The sequence below is a fragment of the Arachis ipaensis genome, chromosome B2, assembly GCF_059453495.1.
Source record: "Arachis ipaensis isolate K30076 ecotype BB chromosome B2, ASM5945349v1, whole genome shotgun sequence".
NCBI classification, from domain to species: domain Eukaryota; kingdom Viridiplantae; phylum Streptophyta; class Magnoliopsida; order Fabales; family Fabaceae; genus Arachis; species Arachis ipaensis.
The window spans coordinates 8,273,681-8,288,762 of NC_142437.1; the positions used below are offsets into that span (position 1 = coordinate 8,273,681).

General features: G+C 32.8%; 1 protein-coding gene and 1 pseudogene across 2 annotated transcripts; one reads left to right on the plus strand and one right to left on the minus strand.

Annotated features, from left to right (window-relative positions):
• The first annotated feature begins 754 nt into the window (after positions 1–754).
• LOC107624766 (LURP-one-like protein) lies at positions 755–2,449 on the plus strand. Its single transcript, XM_016327224.3, has 3 exons — positions 755–1,198; positions 1,296–1,526; positions 2,042–2,449. Exons 1-3 carry the CDS (start codon positions 965–967, stop codon positions 2,174–2,176), a joined length of 600 nt encoding a protein of 199 aa, XP_016182710.1. The 5' UTR covers positions 755–964; the 3' UTR covers positions 2,177–2,449.
• Positions 2,450–8,557: 6,108 nt separating this feature from the next.
• LOC107624769 (protein PARTING DANCERS-like) lies at positions 8,558–12,752 on the minus strand (annotated as a pseudogene). The gene is made up of 11 exons (XR_015905348.1): positions 12,397–12,752; positions 12,080–12,158; positions 11,906–11,994; positions 11,707–11,802; positions 11,563–11,566; positions 11,385–11,473; positions 10,926–11,151; positions 10,495–10,587; positions 9,361–9,464; positions 8,967–9,074; positions 8,558–8,874 (listed from the first exon to the last, which is right to left on the minus strand). The product of XR_015905348.1 is annotated as a protein PARTING DANCERS-like (transcript).
• Between the last annotated feature and the right edge of the window lie 2,330 nt (positions 12,753–15,082).

Below are 15,082 nucleotides of genomic sequence, written 5' to 3' on the forward strand. Positions count from 1 at the left end.
AGCTTCTTAATATGGTGGCTACTACCTTTTGATTTAAACTAATCAGTTCGATTCGGTTTTAACAACTATTACCTAGCGTTTGTTTTGAGGTATTGAGACAGAGATTGAGAGATTGAGACTCAATATCATATTTATTGGTTCAGAAATTGGTACTAAAATTTCTGTCTCTATTTCCAAAATTTTAGTATTTCAGTACCTCTAAAAAGTAGGGACACAGGGGACTAAAATTTTTAGAGATAGAGACTGAAACTTTAATAACATTTTATACTTAAAATACTTTTATTTCAATTAATTAATTCCAATTTTATTCTTTGTACAAATTAAATTAGAATTTTATTTTTGTTTTAATTTTTGTCTCCCACTTTGCACCAAACAGAATACTGAAATTTATTTCAATCTCTATCTCTTAGTCTCTGTCTCTCAGTTTTAATTTTTCTGTCTTTGTCTTTCCACCAAACGCTATCTTAAAGTGTTGGTTTCTTAGATTTTTTTTAGACAAATAGTCTAATTATTGAGGTTTTATTAGAATTGATTGCGGTATTAATTCGGTTCGGTCCAGTTTTAAGAACTGTGGTTAGAAGCCTTTGATGGCATGGTTTGGTGGAATTAACCCTAAATTGATTACGGATGCAATTGTGGACTTTTTGATTAATTACAAAGAATAGGTCAAGGAAATCAACAGAATAATAAGAAAGACAAAAGAACAATAGACATAATGTTGTATTTTATACATCAAGTGTGAGCATTGCTTATTGTGCTTTTGTTTACATCTCAAACCAATAGTAGCTTCACAAATAATAAAAAATTAAATTAAACCACTAATCATGATGATATGATTAAATATTTTCTTGTGGTTCTCATTACCCCATGATAGTTAGTATATAAAGTAGCTCTTTGAAATTGCTAATATTGCACCTAAATAAAATTTCTTCAAATAAAATTTTCAACAACCAACCAATCAATCATGGGAAAAGTTCATCCCCAAGCACTACAATTATCTCCTAATTGCAGCTTCACTTCCAAGCAAGAAACCTTCACCTTATGGATGAAATCTCTTGTTTTGAATGGAAAAGGTTGCACTGTCTTTGATTCAAGTGGACAAATCGTTTATCGAGTTGATAACTATAATTGCAAAGATAAACATGAAGTTCATCTCATGGATCAAGAAGGCAATGGTTTGTTCACTATAACTCGAAAGGTACGCGAATTTTCGTAGTATAAAAAAAATCATTTTATACAGATATTCAATTACGTCAGATATATGACTCGATTTCTGACTCGTTTTATGTATGCAGCAATACAAATTGTCAAGGTTTTGGGAGGGATATCGATCCCCCGCCACAAGAAATGACCACAAAGGACCATGCTTTAGGGTTTGTAAGACTTATAAGATCTCAAGAGGGGGTTCAACATATGAAGTGCAACTTGGATTGGACAAAAACCAACCATGCAATCTTAAAATTGAAAGTATCACTGGCAAATCTGCTTGCAAAATTGCTGATGAATTTGGTGTAATAGTTGCAGAGGTAAATTATTTTACACCTCCTTCTTGTTAGCAAAGATTAAGATTTGGTACATAACATACATAATTAAGATGGTTTTTTTTTCTTTATCATGATCTATACTTCTAAACAAATCTTCCTTCTTGTTTAAATAATGGATAAATAATTTATTGTTTTTTAAGCTTCTAAAATGGGTTGGTGTATCTATTTTTTAGTTTGTTTAGTATTTAAGAGATTTATTAAGATTTGTTATATTATTACTTTTATCTTTTATATATGTTAGTAATAGTAATAGAGCAATAAGATAGAGTTTGAAATTTTTTAAGGTTAAGTGATATTACATATAATACCCTAAATCATACAAAATTATATATATTTTTATAAATAAAAATGTATTGTATGTAATAAACTAATAATATCACAAAAAAAAGGCTAGTATAATTTACTCATAAGTTTATTATTATTATTTTAGTTAATAAAAAATGTAATATTCTAAGAAATGAATTATTGGTCATACATTTGTATTTTTCTATGAGCAGCTTAAAAGAAAGAAGTCACCATGTGGAGTTGACTTAGGAGAAGATGTATTTACAATGGTAGTGGAGCCAAATGTAGATATTTCTCTAATAATGGGGATTGTTGTAGCTTACAGCCTCATTAACTCCAAAATGTAACTACTTTGGAATCAAGAGAGTGATTTGCATCTTTGATCCTAAAAAGACCAATTTCAAGAAGCACTATGCAAATATCAAAATGGCTTGTGGGCCCAACATTGCAACTAGCTATTATCAATGCAAGTCTCTTCATTCAGACGGTGGATATAGGAAACTACTTCCTTTTGATAAAGCAGTTTTGTTTTCTCTTTTGTTTTGTACTCACAATTGTATTACATATCTATATATATTTGTATCTATTTTGGGATGAAAATATAAACCTGTTAATAACTCACTATTACAACAATCATAAAAATCCATTATTAATCGGTCGTCACATAAGTAGTTAGTTTTTCATAAAATATATGTGTAGACAAATTTAATTATTTATCTATGACAAATTTAATTATTTTAGTGACGGATTATTTAGTTAAAAAAATATAAATTAATACGCAAAGTTCATGTATATATAAAGAGATTTCTAAACTAGATGTACAATGTCAGTTACTCAGTTTCACTTTTGAACCGCTCCCACATTAATATCATATAATTACTGTTACTACATTAAAATTGGTAGATGGTGGTGAAAATTTAGCAACGATTTCAAATAAACCACTGCTAAATGAAAAGATAATATCGTTAGTGTCTTTCAATCTCTAATTATATTATGTTGAAAAAATAAAAATAATAAAAAAGCAAAAAACAAAATTGAGGCATTTGTGATTATATTATATTAGTCTTCCAACCTCTAACAACTAATATCACTGATAGAGAAATTCTTAGGCTAGCAATTTTTAGTATTTTTAATTATTATTTAGCTAGTATAAATATTAAATTATTTTTAATAAATAAATTTTATTAATTTATGTATGTAAATTTTAAAAAATTTTGGAGTAAACTGTATTGATTTATGTGTGTAAAATTTTATGTTTATTGTGTGTAAAATGTTTGTAAATATATGTGCAAATTATTGCTAACCAAATACTAATAAAAAATAATAATATTTGCTAGTTATGTAACATTGTTCATCATTGATATTATAAATTATAATAGTGTGCCACTCTTAGATTTAACACAAGTTTTGTTGAATCGTCTTATCTTTTTTATAATTCCTTTTTAATGAATGAATTTCTGTTTTGATAAATAAAAAATAAAAAAAAAACCTAAATTTATCGCGTCTCATGGACATGGGAAAGGTACTCGGAGAGGAGTTACCAAGGACAAACTAGTGCGAGGACGTCGAGATGGAACCCTGACAGTGGTACAAGCAACGCGGTTCGAGATATAGATATATAACTCTTGTAGACTTTCTTAAGATGGGTCCGCCGCCCTAGTTTAAAAGAACTGTAAATGCTTTAGATGCCAATGGGTGATTCCGAGATGTAGAAAAGTTTTTGCAAACTCAACATGTTCCCAAAGTACAGTATGTAAAGATTGTAAACCACATGTTAATGGGAGATGCTTAGTGTTGGTGGCAAGGGATGTGTTATACCTTGCAAATGGAAGTTACTGATGTTTCATGGGACAAGTTTAAGACGGAGCTCTATGGGAAGTATTTCCTTCGAGCGATTCGCACCGCAAAGGAGTTAAAGCTGATGCAGTTGAAGCAGGAGGATATGTCTGTCGTCGAGTATACTCAGGAGTTTAGTAACTTGTGCCGCTTTTCTAAGATTTGCCAAGACGATCTAGCTGATTATAAACAATGGGTTTGTGCCTAGTATGAGAGGGGACTCAAAAAGGAGATATTCAACTATGTGAACCCCCAGAGAATAAAGAGTTTTATTGAGTTGGCTAACAAGAGCCAGCTCGCAGAAGATTATTCCATGAAGTGGACTCTGACGTTAGAAGGCCAGGATGAGTCTGCTCTAGATGAGTCGCACAGGATTGGGTTAGGTCTATGTTACCGATGTGGTTTACTGGGACATATGTCCAAGGATTGTCCATGTGGGAGAACTACGGATCCGGGTCGGTTGCAACAGGGTCAAGGTAATTGTCAAGGTAATTGTGATGTTGGACACGTAATTTTAATTTGCTTTCTTTTATGCTAAAGCCTTGCATTCGTTCATGTTGCATAACAGAGTTGAGGATTTAGGACTGAAAGTGTTAGACGTAGTATCAAACTTAGGACCGAACTTAATTTTGTCGTCTACAGTGTCGCCATTAGGGCTGTCAAGGCTCAAGAAGATAATTGGTCGGCGAAAATAAATGAATAAGTTCTTGATGGGCAAAGGATTAGAGTGGCGCAGCAGAAGTACGGTGATTGTTGATAACTTTAAGATTGTGTGAGGTGAAAAGAGGGATTGTGGAATACGAACTTGTTCTGGAAGGTTAGTAAGAGGTTGAGGCACTATACATTGGGATAAGAAGGCGCTTCCCTCATTTTGTTCTCTTTTAGTGATTGAATTTTGGGGACACAATTTCTAATTAGGTGGGTAGGATGTAAAGCCTTGTAAATTAATAAATAATTAACTAATAAATTATTATTCAAAGAAATTAGAAAATTAAATTTCATAATAGAAATAAAAATATTTAAAATATGAATTTAAACACTAATTTTAAAAATTTTGTCCCAAAATTAAGTCAACGAGCCGAACCAAGCCCAAGGCCAAACATATAAAATCTTGAAAACCCAGCCTCCTTCCCTTAACAATAAAGGAATCACGTTGAACTTGGGAAGGGGAGAGCAAAACCTAAACCCCAAATCCAATTCCAATTTCAATCTTCCATAACTTTCAATCCAGAGCTCCGATCACCGCATCGTTTGCAGCCACGCAACCGTCTTGCCGAACTTTTCAAATCCATTTGAACAAAGTGGTAAAAAATTCAAAATTTCTCACCCAAACCCTTACTTCTCTTCATGTTGACGTTTTTTGTCTTGGGTATTGAGGAATTTTGTAATTTTGCTAGTTTAGGGGTACTATAGTGCAAGATATAGCTGGGTTTTATTCATGTGCTCGGTGTATAAAGGTAAGAAACTCTTATCCCCTTTGATTTCTTCAATTTTATGAAGTTTAGGTATTTAAAATGGTAGTTGTGGATGAGCGGGCCTAATATTGCGTGTAAACTTAGGCTAATTATGTCCACTATGTCCGCCATGAGCGGGCCTAACACCCCCCACTGGGTGTAAACTTAGGCTAATTATCCGTAGTTAATATATAATATTGCGTGTAAACTTAGGCTAATTATCCGTAGGATAAGTTGAATTATGTTAATCGTTAATGTTTAATGATTAGTGATTACATGAGTTGAGTTTAGTGAAAAATTATGTATAGAATCGTTGAATAATTGAAGAACTTAGGTCTCGGAAATTATTTGTGAAGTTATTGAATGTGTATATAAGTGATGTGCAATGAGAATAATGAATAGTTGATATAATGTAAATATAATAATTCAGGTGTTTGGGAGATTGATAAGTAGGGGACTAGTGTTGGTGATGTATGTGAATGCTCGAAATTGAGTTGGTTGTGAATGGTTTGGTTTGAGATGAGAATTTTGGAAAACTAGAGGATTTGTAACTTTTGATAAATATTAATTTTTTACCAACTTCGGCGGGCCATAACTTGGCTTCCAGACCCCCAAATTTTGTGAAACTTATTTTAAATGAAAATTGGATCCATGAAGTTTGTAACATTTAAAGAACGTACTAAAAATAATTTTTAATGAAAAAATTATGCGCGTTCAAAGTTGGGTTTGAAAAACTGATTTCTGAACTTAGTAGCTTTATGCAACTTCCGATAAACGTGCGTATGCAGACATGTGCGCGCGTACATGGAACTTTCTTTATTACACACTCGCGTACGTAGGCAAGGGATGCGTACGCAAGACTATCAAATTTTACACTTTCACGTATGCGGATGGCATGCATACGCGGAACCCTGTTTTACTGAAAATGGTGTTTTTGAGTTTTGAACCATTCTTCTAGCTTTCAAAACCTCTGTAACTACTTTTTAAGGTCTGATAGCTAGTTTCTAGACATCGGGAGAAGAGTGAACCTATTGAGGGAGTTAAATTGATATTAAGGGAGGTTGTGAAATGAAGAATTTAATGAATGAAGTGCTGAAATATTGAATGAGATATGAGTAATAGTGATTATGAAAATTGATTATGATCGAGATATGATGAAAATGATTATGATGTTGACAGATGAGGATGAATGATTATGATTTATGAATGGAGTTGATTGAGTGATAACGAATTAAAGTTAATGATTGAAATGCCTGGGTAGTACGCAAGGGTTGTGGTTCGTCCCACTTGCTCTGGGTTAATGTTTGAGACACATGGGTAGTATGTAAGGGTTGCGGTTTATCTCACTTGTTCTGGGTTAGTACTTGAGACGCCTGGGTAGTACGCAATGGTTGTGGTTTGTCCCACTTGCTTCGGATTAAATTTTTGAACACTCGCCTGGGTAGTACGCAGAAGTAGTGGTTCGTTTCACAAAATTTGTTGCTTTACCTTCATTCTGGACTCTAAATCTCTAAATGCTTGGTTTTTGGTTTCTATGTGGTATATATTCTGTGAGTTTTTAGAGCATCATTCTAATCATCCAATTTGTAAATTACTTTTCTCTCCAATATATTTGTTCCTTTTTTTTTTCCAGCTTCTATGCCTCAATCTGCAATTTTAATCATCTTACAATCAATTTTTTATAAACAAAGGCAGAAACTTACAAATTAGTACTAAACTTAAATATAATCAAATCCAGTAAACATGATAATCAGTCAAAAACAAGAACAAATATGATGTCAAAAAATTAGTTTATACTTTATTATATAGGAAAAGTACATGGAACTAAGAGGTGATCAGCAAAAAAATAAACAACTTAATTAATTTATAATTATATTTAATTAATTTTGTTTGTTTTTAATTTATAATATTTGATATTAATTGCTTCTCATCCCAAATTAAAATTTTAAATGGTACGTTGTAGAAATAGGGGCGGGAATCACAGAACTTCCAACAATCCCGATTCTTAGTATATAAAAAAATTTATAAAATATATAAAAGAACATCCATTTAGTATGAAAAAGAAACATTCTGATACTTAGTAGAAGAAACATCCTATGCCTAGTATAAGCACCATTCACGTAGAGGTTTTGGATTCACCAGAGGCATTTGGCTGGTTTTTGACTGATACCCTCTTGATTCCCTAGCATTGTTGTATTATATATGTATTATACTCATTTTTTTTCCTGAAAATTTTATGTATTACTCATTCTACAAGTATTTTATGATGAGTAAAAATTTTAAATTCGTAATACAATTCATTATATTAAAATTTAGTTTCGTTTACTTGATTTTGTAATTCTTTTAAGAGTAATATATCGTTTTTGTCCCTAATGTTTTTGTCCTCTTTAAATCGCTAACGTTTCAAAATCATCTCAATTTTGTCCAATTCTGTTAACATATCACTAACCAAACAACATTGAGACTATTTTAAAATGTTAGAAACTTAAATAGAACGATTTAAACGTTAAGAACTTACCAAAATGTTGAGAACAAAAACAATACTTTACAGTAAGTTTAAAAATCATACTCTAACAAACTCAGAAATAAAACTCTAAAAAATATATCATCAAATCCATATTTTACATCGATAAAATCTAACAAATTTTTTAATTACACACTCACAAACCCACAAATCAAACTCTTAAGAAATCTTTCACAAATTTTTTTAATCCAACATGTCAATGGTAAAGTCGGTTCGCTGGTTTGGCAGGGTGTGAAATTGTCTAATCCTGACGATATAACAGAGCTCTTTGGATCCATATTGCCGACTGCTGTATGTATTTTCATAATTTAGCTGCCCCTTAATTTATTTATTTATTTCTTTTTTTTTTATGTGATTCTTGTTATAAGGGCTGTAGGATACACATAATATGGTTGTTGATGAAAGCAAGTGTGTGTATATGCAGAACTGCCACTTTCCATATATAGGAATTAGGAACACAGAGTTTCATGCTAAGAAAAATGTTAGATCAGTAGTGTTGCATAAAAATTTGTAGTCACACTAATATTGAACTTGCCAATGCTATGTTTATGGCTGGTTAATTGGATAAAGTTTTAAATGTTGAATTACTAGATTATTTAGATTTAGGAATAACAGAGTATGAAGAATTTGTGCTACTTGAAAACATCTTTTAAAATTTACTTGTGTTTCTCATACTTTCAAGGTCTATCAGTCTATGTCAGTTGGAATCAATATTTAAGATTATATAATATTGTTTGATCTTAAAAGACATTTTGTGGAATAAAAAAATGTTTTGTCTGTAAAACTAAATTTCATTTTCAACTACTTAAGCATTTTAATTAAAAATTAATACATCTGCCAATTTACCTATTTGCTTGCGTATTACAAAATGAAGAAGTAAAAAACTGAATGCAATTATATTTATCAAAACATGCTTATGAAATATATATTTCATTAGTAATTTTATGAATAACTACTTTTTCATAGTGACAACTGACAAGGATTTGTAGCCAATGAGTAATAGCTCAAATGGCATAATCTCCCCATACTCATCTAAGAGGTTGCGGGTTCGAGTCTTCGTATCTTTGGTAAAAAAAAAAAAATGACAAGGACTCGTAACCAGAATTTGACATTATTCCTTTTCTGGTGGTCTTGCTCCGATTGAGCTGTGACGAAATCAACTTCATCCTCTAAGTGAGCAAGATCATATATAGATCTTAGAAAGCACATCAACTGCTTCATTTTTCCTATTCTGTACATGAAAGCAAAATCTCAAGATGCTTTCCTAAATAAGTAGCTTTCGAAAGTAGCATTTTTGACACAACTCTCAAAGCAATTGTGTACCTTTATAAATAGCCATCTTGGGGATTCGAGAAGAAAGAGCATGCAAACAAACTGAACAACTGTTGGCACACCTGATACTCCGAACATCCATCACCATGTTCCTGGAACCTGATCAATGAAGAATGTGAATTAATAGCCAAAAGTAAACATAGCATTTGTAAAATAGCATCACTGATTGGTTCTCATTGATTAAAAGATAACGGCAAAATCACACTAATTACATGTTAGACTTTACACTGATGATCAGCAGGTTAGTTAAATAACTAACTAACAGTTCTAACAGCTCAGCTGCCAGCTGTCTAACTGAACTGAATAACTAATTAACAAACTTCATAATTTGGCATTTGAATTGCATTTACATTTCATTTGGAATCAGGTAAGTAAATTATGATACCTCTGTAAAAGCAAGGTTGACAAGGTAGGAAAGAAACTGTCCAGCAGTGATCATAAGCACATTTGTGCTTACCAAAGATCCTCTTATTTCAGATGGCGATGCTTCTGCAATGTAGACAGGAGCAGTGACAGAAGCAACACCAACACCCAAGCCAACAAAAATTACAATTTATAAAATCGAAAAACAGACAAAGACTCAAATTTAAGTTACTATATGGCAATACCAATAAGTTCAGCATAAACATCAAATAGTGGCAAAGGCAGAAACACAATTTTACCATTAAGTGCTATATAGATTCTGTTGGTGGGTTTTCCCAACAGATTCCATATAAATTCCATCCCTATTCGCAGGTAGTGCAAATCACCGAAACCTATCTGTGAGGTACCCCGCTCTTATAATATTTAAAATTCCACGTGCAAAATTAAATTTCAAAATTCATAAAACTATGAACACTATCCAAACATAAAAATAAAAATATTTGACCAGATGGCTTAAAAATTATCAAATGAAAATTATTACTTAATCAACTATCTTGATACATAAAATCGAGTTCACAAGTGAATCAAGCAAGAATCAGTGAGCCAATATAATATATGTGTGTGTGTGTGTTAACATTTCAATAAAAACTCAGTGTAAGTCACAACTTCAGCAAAAACTGAACAAGGTGATTAAAATCACAAATTTCACAACTTCTTTTAGCCTATCACTCAAAGTCTCAAACCAACACGTGTTATCTTATAAAAAAACTTTAAAAGAAGATTAAAGAATAAAAGAAAAGGAAACAAGCAAAACCATATTAAATGTTTTCAGTATTTGACGAAAGTTTTAATTTTACGTCAAATATTTTTAAAGAATTTCAATTTATCTCTCTTCTAAAATTATGAATGATTGAATGTAAATAGAATTGTAACAAAAATTACAATTTATAAAATCGAAAAACAAATAAAGAATCAAATTTAAGTTACTATATGACAATAATAATAAGTTCAGCATAAACATCAAATAGTGGCAAAGGCAGAAACACAATTTTAGCATTAAGTGCATATAACTAATAAATAATTTGTTCTAAAATCAAGCTTAGCCAATAGATGAACAAAATGCAACAAGCAAGCAAGCATGATAAGTAATACTCACATCACCAGGTGCAGCTGATAATAGCGCTAAGAGAGTCACTGCAGCAGCTTGATAATCAGTTAATACCTTGTGTGCTGACTCATCGAGCTTATCCTGAAAAGTTTTAAAGCCTGAAAAAATAAATCTCCAAGGACTTCTGAAATATGTTAATGTAAAATATCAGTTGATTGCATGAAATACAGTCCTGCCAGTGAGATGTTAATTCCTGATATTCAATAACAAAAGTTAATGGTAGGCCAACTCTGATAAATATTTTCCCCTGATTGGAAATTTGTTTGTCAGGACTTAAATTAGTATGATGAGATTTGAATACTGTTTAACTGGAAGGTTTCCAAGTCATTATCTATTTCTTGGTCTAATTTGAAACTATGAATACGAGAACTATTCTAAGTGAAGCTAACCAGATAAAGGAATTAGAAGGAGATGCTCACTTTACATTATTATTTATTGTTGTTGTGGGAGAAAACAAAAGATCCCAACCTGCCGGATTCCATTGTTACTGCGCCATCAGGTGATCTTGGGAGAAGAGTAAAACTTGGGGTCCCTCAGAAACCTTGAAATCATCTCTGCCTTCTCAGCAGAAAGGTCTGTATTCTCCAGAATTTGGTCTTTTGATGCCTTGGCAATTGCTTGGACAGAACCAATAGCTTGACTAAGCTGAATTGAGCGACCAGAATGACAATAACTCAAGCGATGTGCATATGCTTATCATGGTTTCATTTCACATTTAAGTCAAATATTAGGTGATATAGCTATTGTTAGAGAAAGAAGATACTCCAGAGTTTAAACATCTATATAATCAAGAATCCTGAGCTTTATCACTGTTAGGTTTAGGCATGAAAAATCACGAAAACTAAAATGAGAAGATGCTTCATAATAAAATGATTTACCGCATTTGCGTCGTGATTGTCAATGCCTGGAATGGAAGTAACCAAACCACTTTAAGGTAAAAGTTCATTCCTTGCACCGATTGCTGCTTCTTTATAACCATAATAAAAGTTCATGCATTAAATCAATATTTAAGTTTAATTCTTAAGTCCTGGAAGCTAATTATTGTATGCACTTCGCACAACTGTAATTATTTTTAATATAAGAAATGTCAATTGGAACAACACATCAAAGTTGGTAATAAGTTTCAGTTTTCACCTCCAGATGAATTGTACATGGCAAATGATCAATCAGAACAAAATAAAAGCAACGTATTTAACTCACTTGAAGTATGACTGAATAAATGAATCGATTTGCTGTTTAGCTGGGAGCGTGATGATAACATAAAAACGTGCAAATTGTGTTCTCAATTTCTGAACTCTGTATGAGAAGAATTGAATCTAACATTAAAGACTCGAAAATCTCTTAATGAAATAGATAACAAAGTCCCAACTAAAGACTTGAAAACCAACAGCTCAGTTACCTGCTGAAGATCAGAGACACGTTGTTGCAATCCCAGTTAGTCACAAAAACAAATGCTACAGACAAACCCCCACAATTGAAAATGAAGTCCTGCAAATAAGCTTCTCAAAATTAGTGGAGAGTCAATATTTGAAATAAAAATTAAAAGAACACAGAATCCGAATCTGTAAATTACTGGAGCAATAGAGACAAAATTAAGGCGAAAAGAATTTGCAGAGAGGAAAGTCGAGATGAAGTTGATAACAGAGAGGAAAATATAGAATCAAGTTAATTATTGACTTTTTTTTTCCTTTTCAATTACCAGAGAGACCTATAAACTAATATAACAGAGAAAGAACACAATGAAAAAGAGTGAAAGTGCTGGGAGTGATAGGAACGCCAATGTGAGTGGATGACGATGCAGTGCGATAGAAAATAATTTCAACAAAGAAGGATCAGATTTAGAATGGTGAAATAAAAAATTGAAAGCAATTCTGAATTAAGGAGATTTACCTGTCAAGACAAGGAACAGTGGTGGCACCTGACGGAGTAAAAGAAAACCAGTGGTGGCAGCGGATTTCTTTCGACCAATGGCGGCGGAAGAGGTCACGGGTTTGCAGAGACGGAGGGAGAATCCACGGAGGACTTGCGAGGGAAGTCAGAGTCACCGACGAGAAGAGGGTTAGGGGTTTATGGTGGGAGCAGCGATGGTGGGAGTAAAGTCTCACATCGGTTACGTATGTCAGATCATAAACCTTTAAATTGTTTATGAGAAGAGTAACGTTTGCCGAGCCTGGTAACACGAGCTTGTGACCTAAGTACAGAGTTGGGCCTCTTTGCCTGGGGCGAGGGCCTACGTGGCAACGCATGAGATTATAATATACTCACACAGCAGGGAGCATTATTGGTTGGATTTGGGCTTGAATAGGTGGCAATGTTGGTCTTATCTCTCTAAGTACAGAGTTGGGCCTCTTTGCCTGGGGCGAGGGCCTACGTGGCAACGCATGAGATTATAATATACTCACACAGCAGGGGGCATTATTGGTTGGATTTGGGCTTGAATAGGTGGCAATGTTGGTCTTATCTCTCTAAGTACAGAGTTGGGCCTCTTTGCCTGGGGCGAGGGCCTACGTGGCAACGCATGAGATTATAATATACTCACACAGCAGGGAGCATTATTGGTTGGATTTGGGCTTGAATAGGTGGCAATGTTGGTCTTATCTCTCTAAGTACAGAGTTGGGCCTCTTTGCCTGGGGCGAGGGCCTACGTGGCAACGCATGAGATTATAATATACTCACACAGCAGGGAGCATTCGCCTCTTTGCCTGGGGCGAGGGCCTACGTGGCAACGCATGAGATTATAATATACTCACACAGCAGGGAGCATTATTGGTTGGATTTGGGCTTGAATAGGTGGCAATGTTGGTCTTATCTCTCTAAGTACAGAGTTAGAGAGTTGGGCCTCTTTGCCTGGGGCGAGGGCCTACGTGGCAACGCATGAGATTATAATATACTCACACAGCAGGGAGCATTATTGGTTGGATTTGGGCTTGAATAGGTGGCAATGTTGGTCTTATCTCTCTAAGTACAGAGTTGGGCCTCTTTGCCTGGGGCGAGGGCCTACGTGGCAACGCATGAGATTATAATATACTCACACAGCAGGGAGCATGCTCGATTCATTACAGCAGAGGGATATCAAGATATTGCATCCTCAGCCCACAGGCCCTCGTGGCCTTTCCAACCATCGTTATTTTTTTAAAAAAATTTCTCCTGTCATATATTTTTCTTTGCACAACTATTACATAATCTTTTTTATTCATAATTTTTTTAGAAAAAAATTATGCATAAAATAAAAACTAAATTTCATACTAAAAATTTATAGCTGATCTAATCCTTATAACTTTTAATATTATAATCAAATTTTTTTAACAATTAAAAATTTTTTCCTTTCATATATTTTTTTTTGCACAACTATTACATAATCTTTTCTATTCATAATTTTTCTAGAAAAAAATTATGCATCAAATAAAAACTAAATTTCATACTAAAAATTTATAGCTGATCTAATCCTTATAACTTTTAATATTATAATCAAATTTTTTAAACAATTAAAAAAAATATCCGTGCATATATTTTTTTTTGTGCAACTATTACATCATCTTTTCTATTCATAACTTTTTTGGAAAAAAAATTTAGCATCAAATAAAAACTAAATTTTACTCACACATAAAATTTATAACTAATCAATTTAATCCTTATAATTTTTAAAATTTATTAATTAAGTCAAATTTTATAACTATCTATAATACACTAGTAAAATGGTCCCCTAAAATTTATATTGTTGACAAAAAAATTCACAAAAAATATTAACAACAAATAAGCCTCTTTATAACATTTAAAATTCATTAATTAGGTTGAGTTTTATAACTATCTAGAATAAACTACTAAAATAGTACTCAAAAGTTTATATTGTTGACAAAAAAAATTCACAAAAAATGTTAACAATAAATAAGCCTTTTGAAAAATTTAAAAATGAGATGAAAAGAATTAGATATATATTCTAAAAATAAATTTTAGAGATCAAATTTTTTATCAAATATTTATAACATTGTTCTAAGTTCTTATGCTAGATAAGTTTCACATCGGTCATATATATTAGAGCACACGGGTTTATGAAACTTATGAAAATGTGTAATGTTTTCCGAACTTGGTAACGCGAACATGTGACCTGAATGAGGACATTATTGTGATAGAACATGGGCTTGGATATTTTTGGTTGGGTTAAATGGGTTTACAATATGCTATCCTGTCCTCTCCAAGTTGAGAGTTGGGCCTCGGGACTTGGGCGTAGGTTGGAGGACAAAGGGATAACAGGCTGTTGCACTCTCGGCCCACATGGTCTGGTATGTCTTGCTCATAAAGCATCACTTTTTTTTTTCTAACTAATCACTTTTTTGGCTGGATAGGATTGAGGGAGGGGTGGAGGGAGAGACCGAAGAGATGCTGGGGAGTGGGTGGGGTGGGGTTTTACTTTTTTTTAAATATTATTTTTATTAACAATGAAGGGTAATATAGTAAAAAAAATAAAATTGAAGTGAAAAAGGACAATTTTATAATGTTTTGTAGTGTTGAGGATGATTTTAATAACAAAAAAAAAGTTAGGGACGATTTTGATTTTCACCCCAGACCTTAGGGACGA

Coding starts and splice junctions, on each gene's coding strand:
- LOC107624766 (XM_016327224.3), top strand. CDS start 965: ATGGGAAAAGTTCATCCCCAAGCACTACAATTATCTCCTAATTGCAGC. Junction 1,199..1,295: donor TGTTCACTATAACTCGAAAG/GTACGCGAATTT, acceptor TTATGTATGCAG/CAATACAAATTGTCAAGGTT. Junction 1,527..2,041: donor TTGGTGTAATAGTTGCAGAG/GTAAATTATTTT, acceptor TTCTATGAGCAG/CTTAAAAGAAAGAAGTCACC.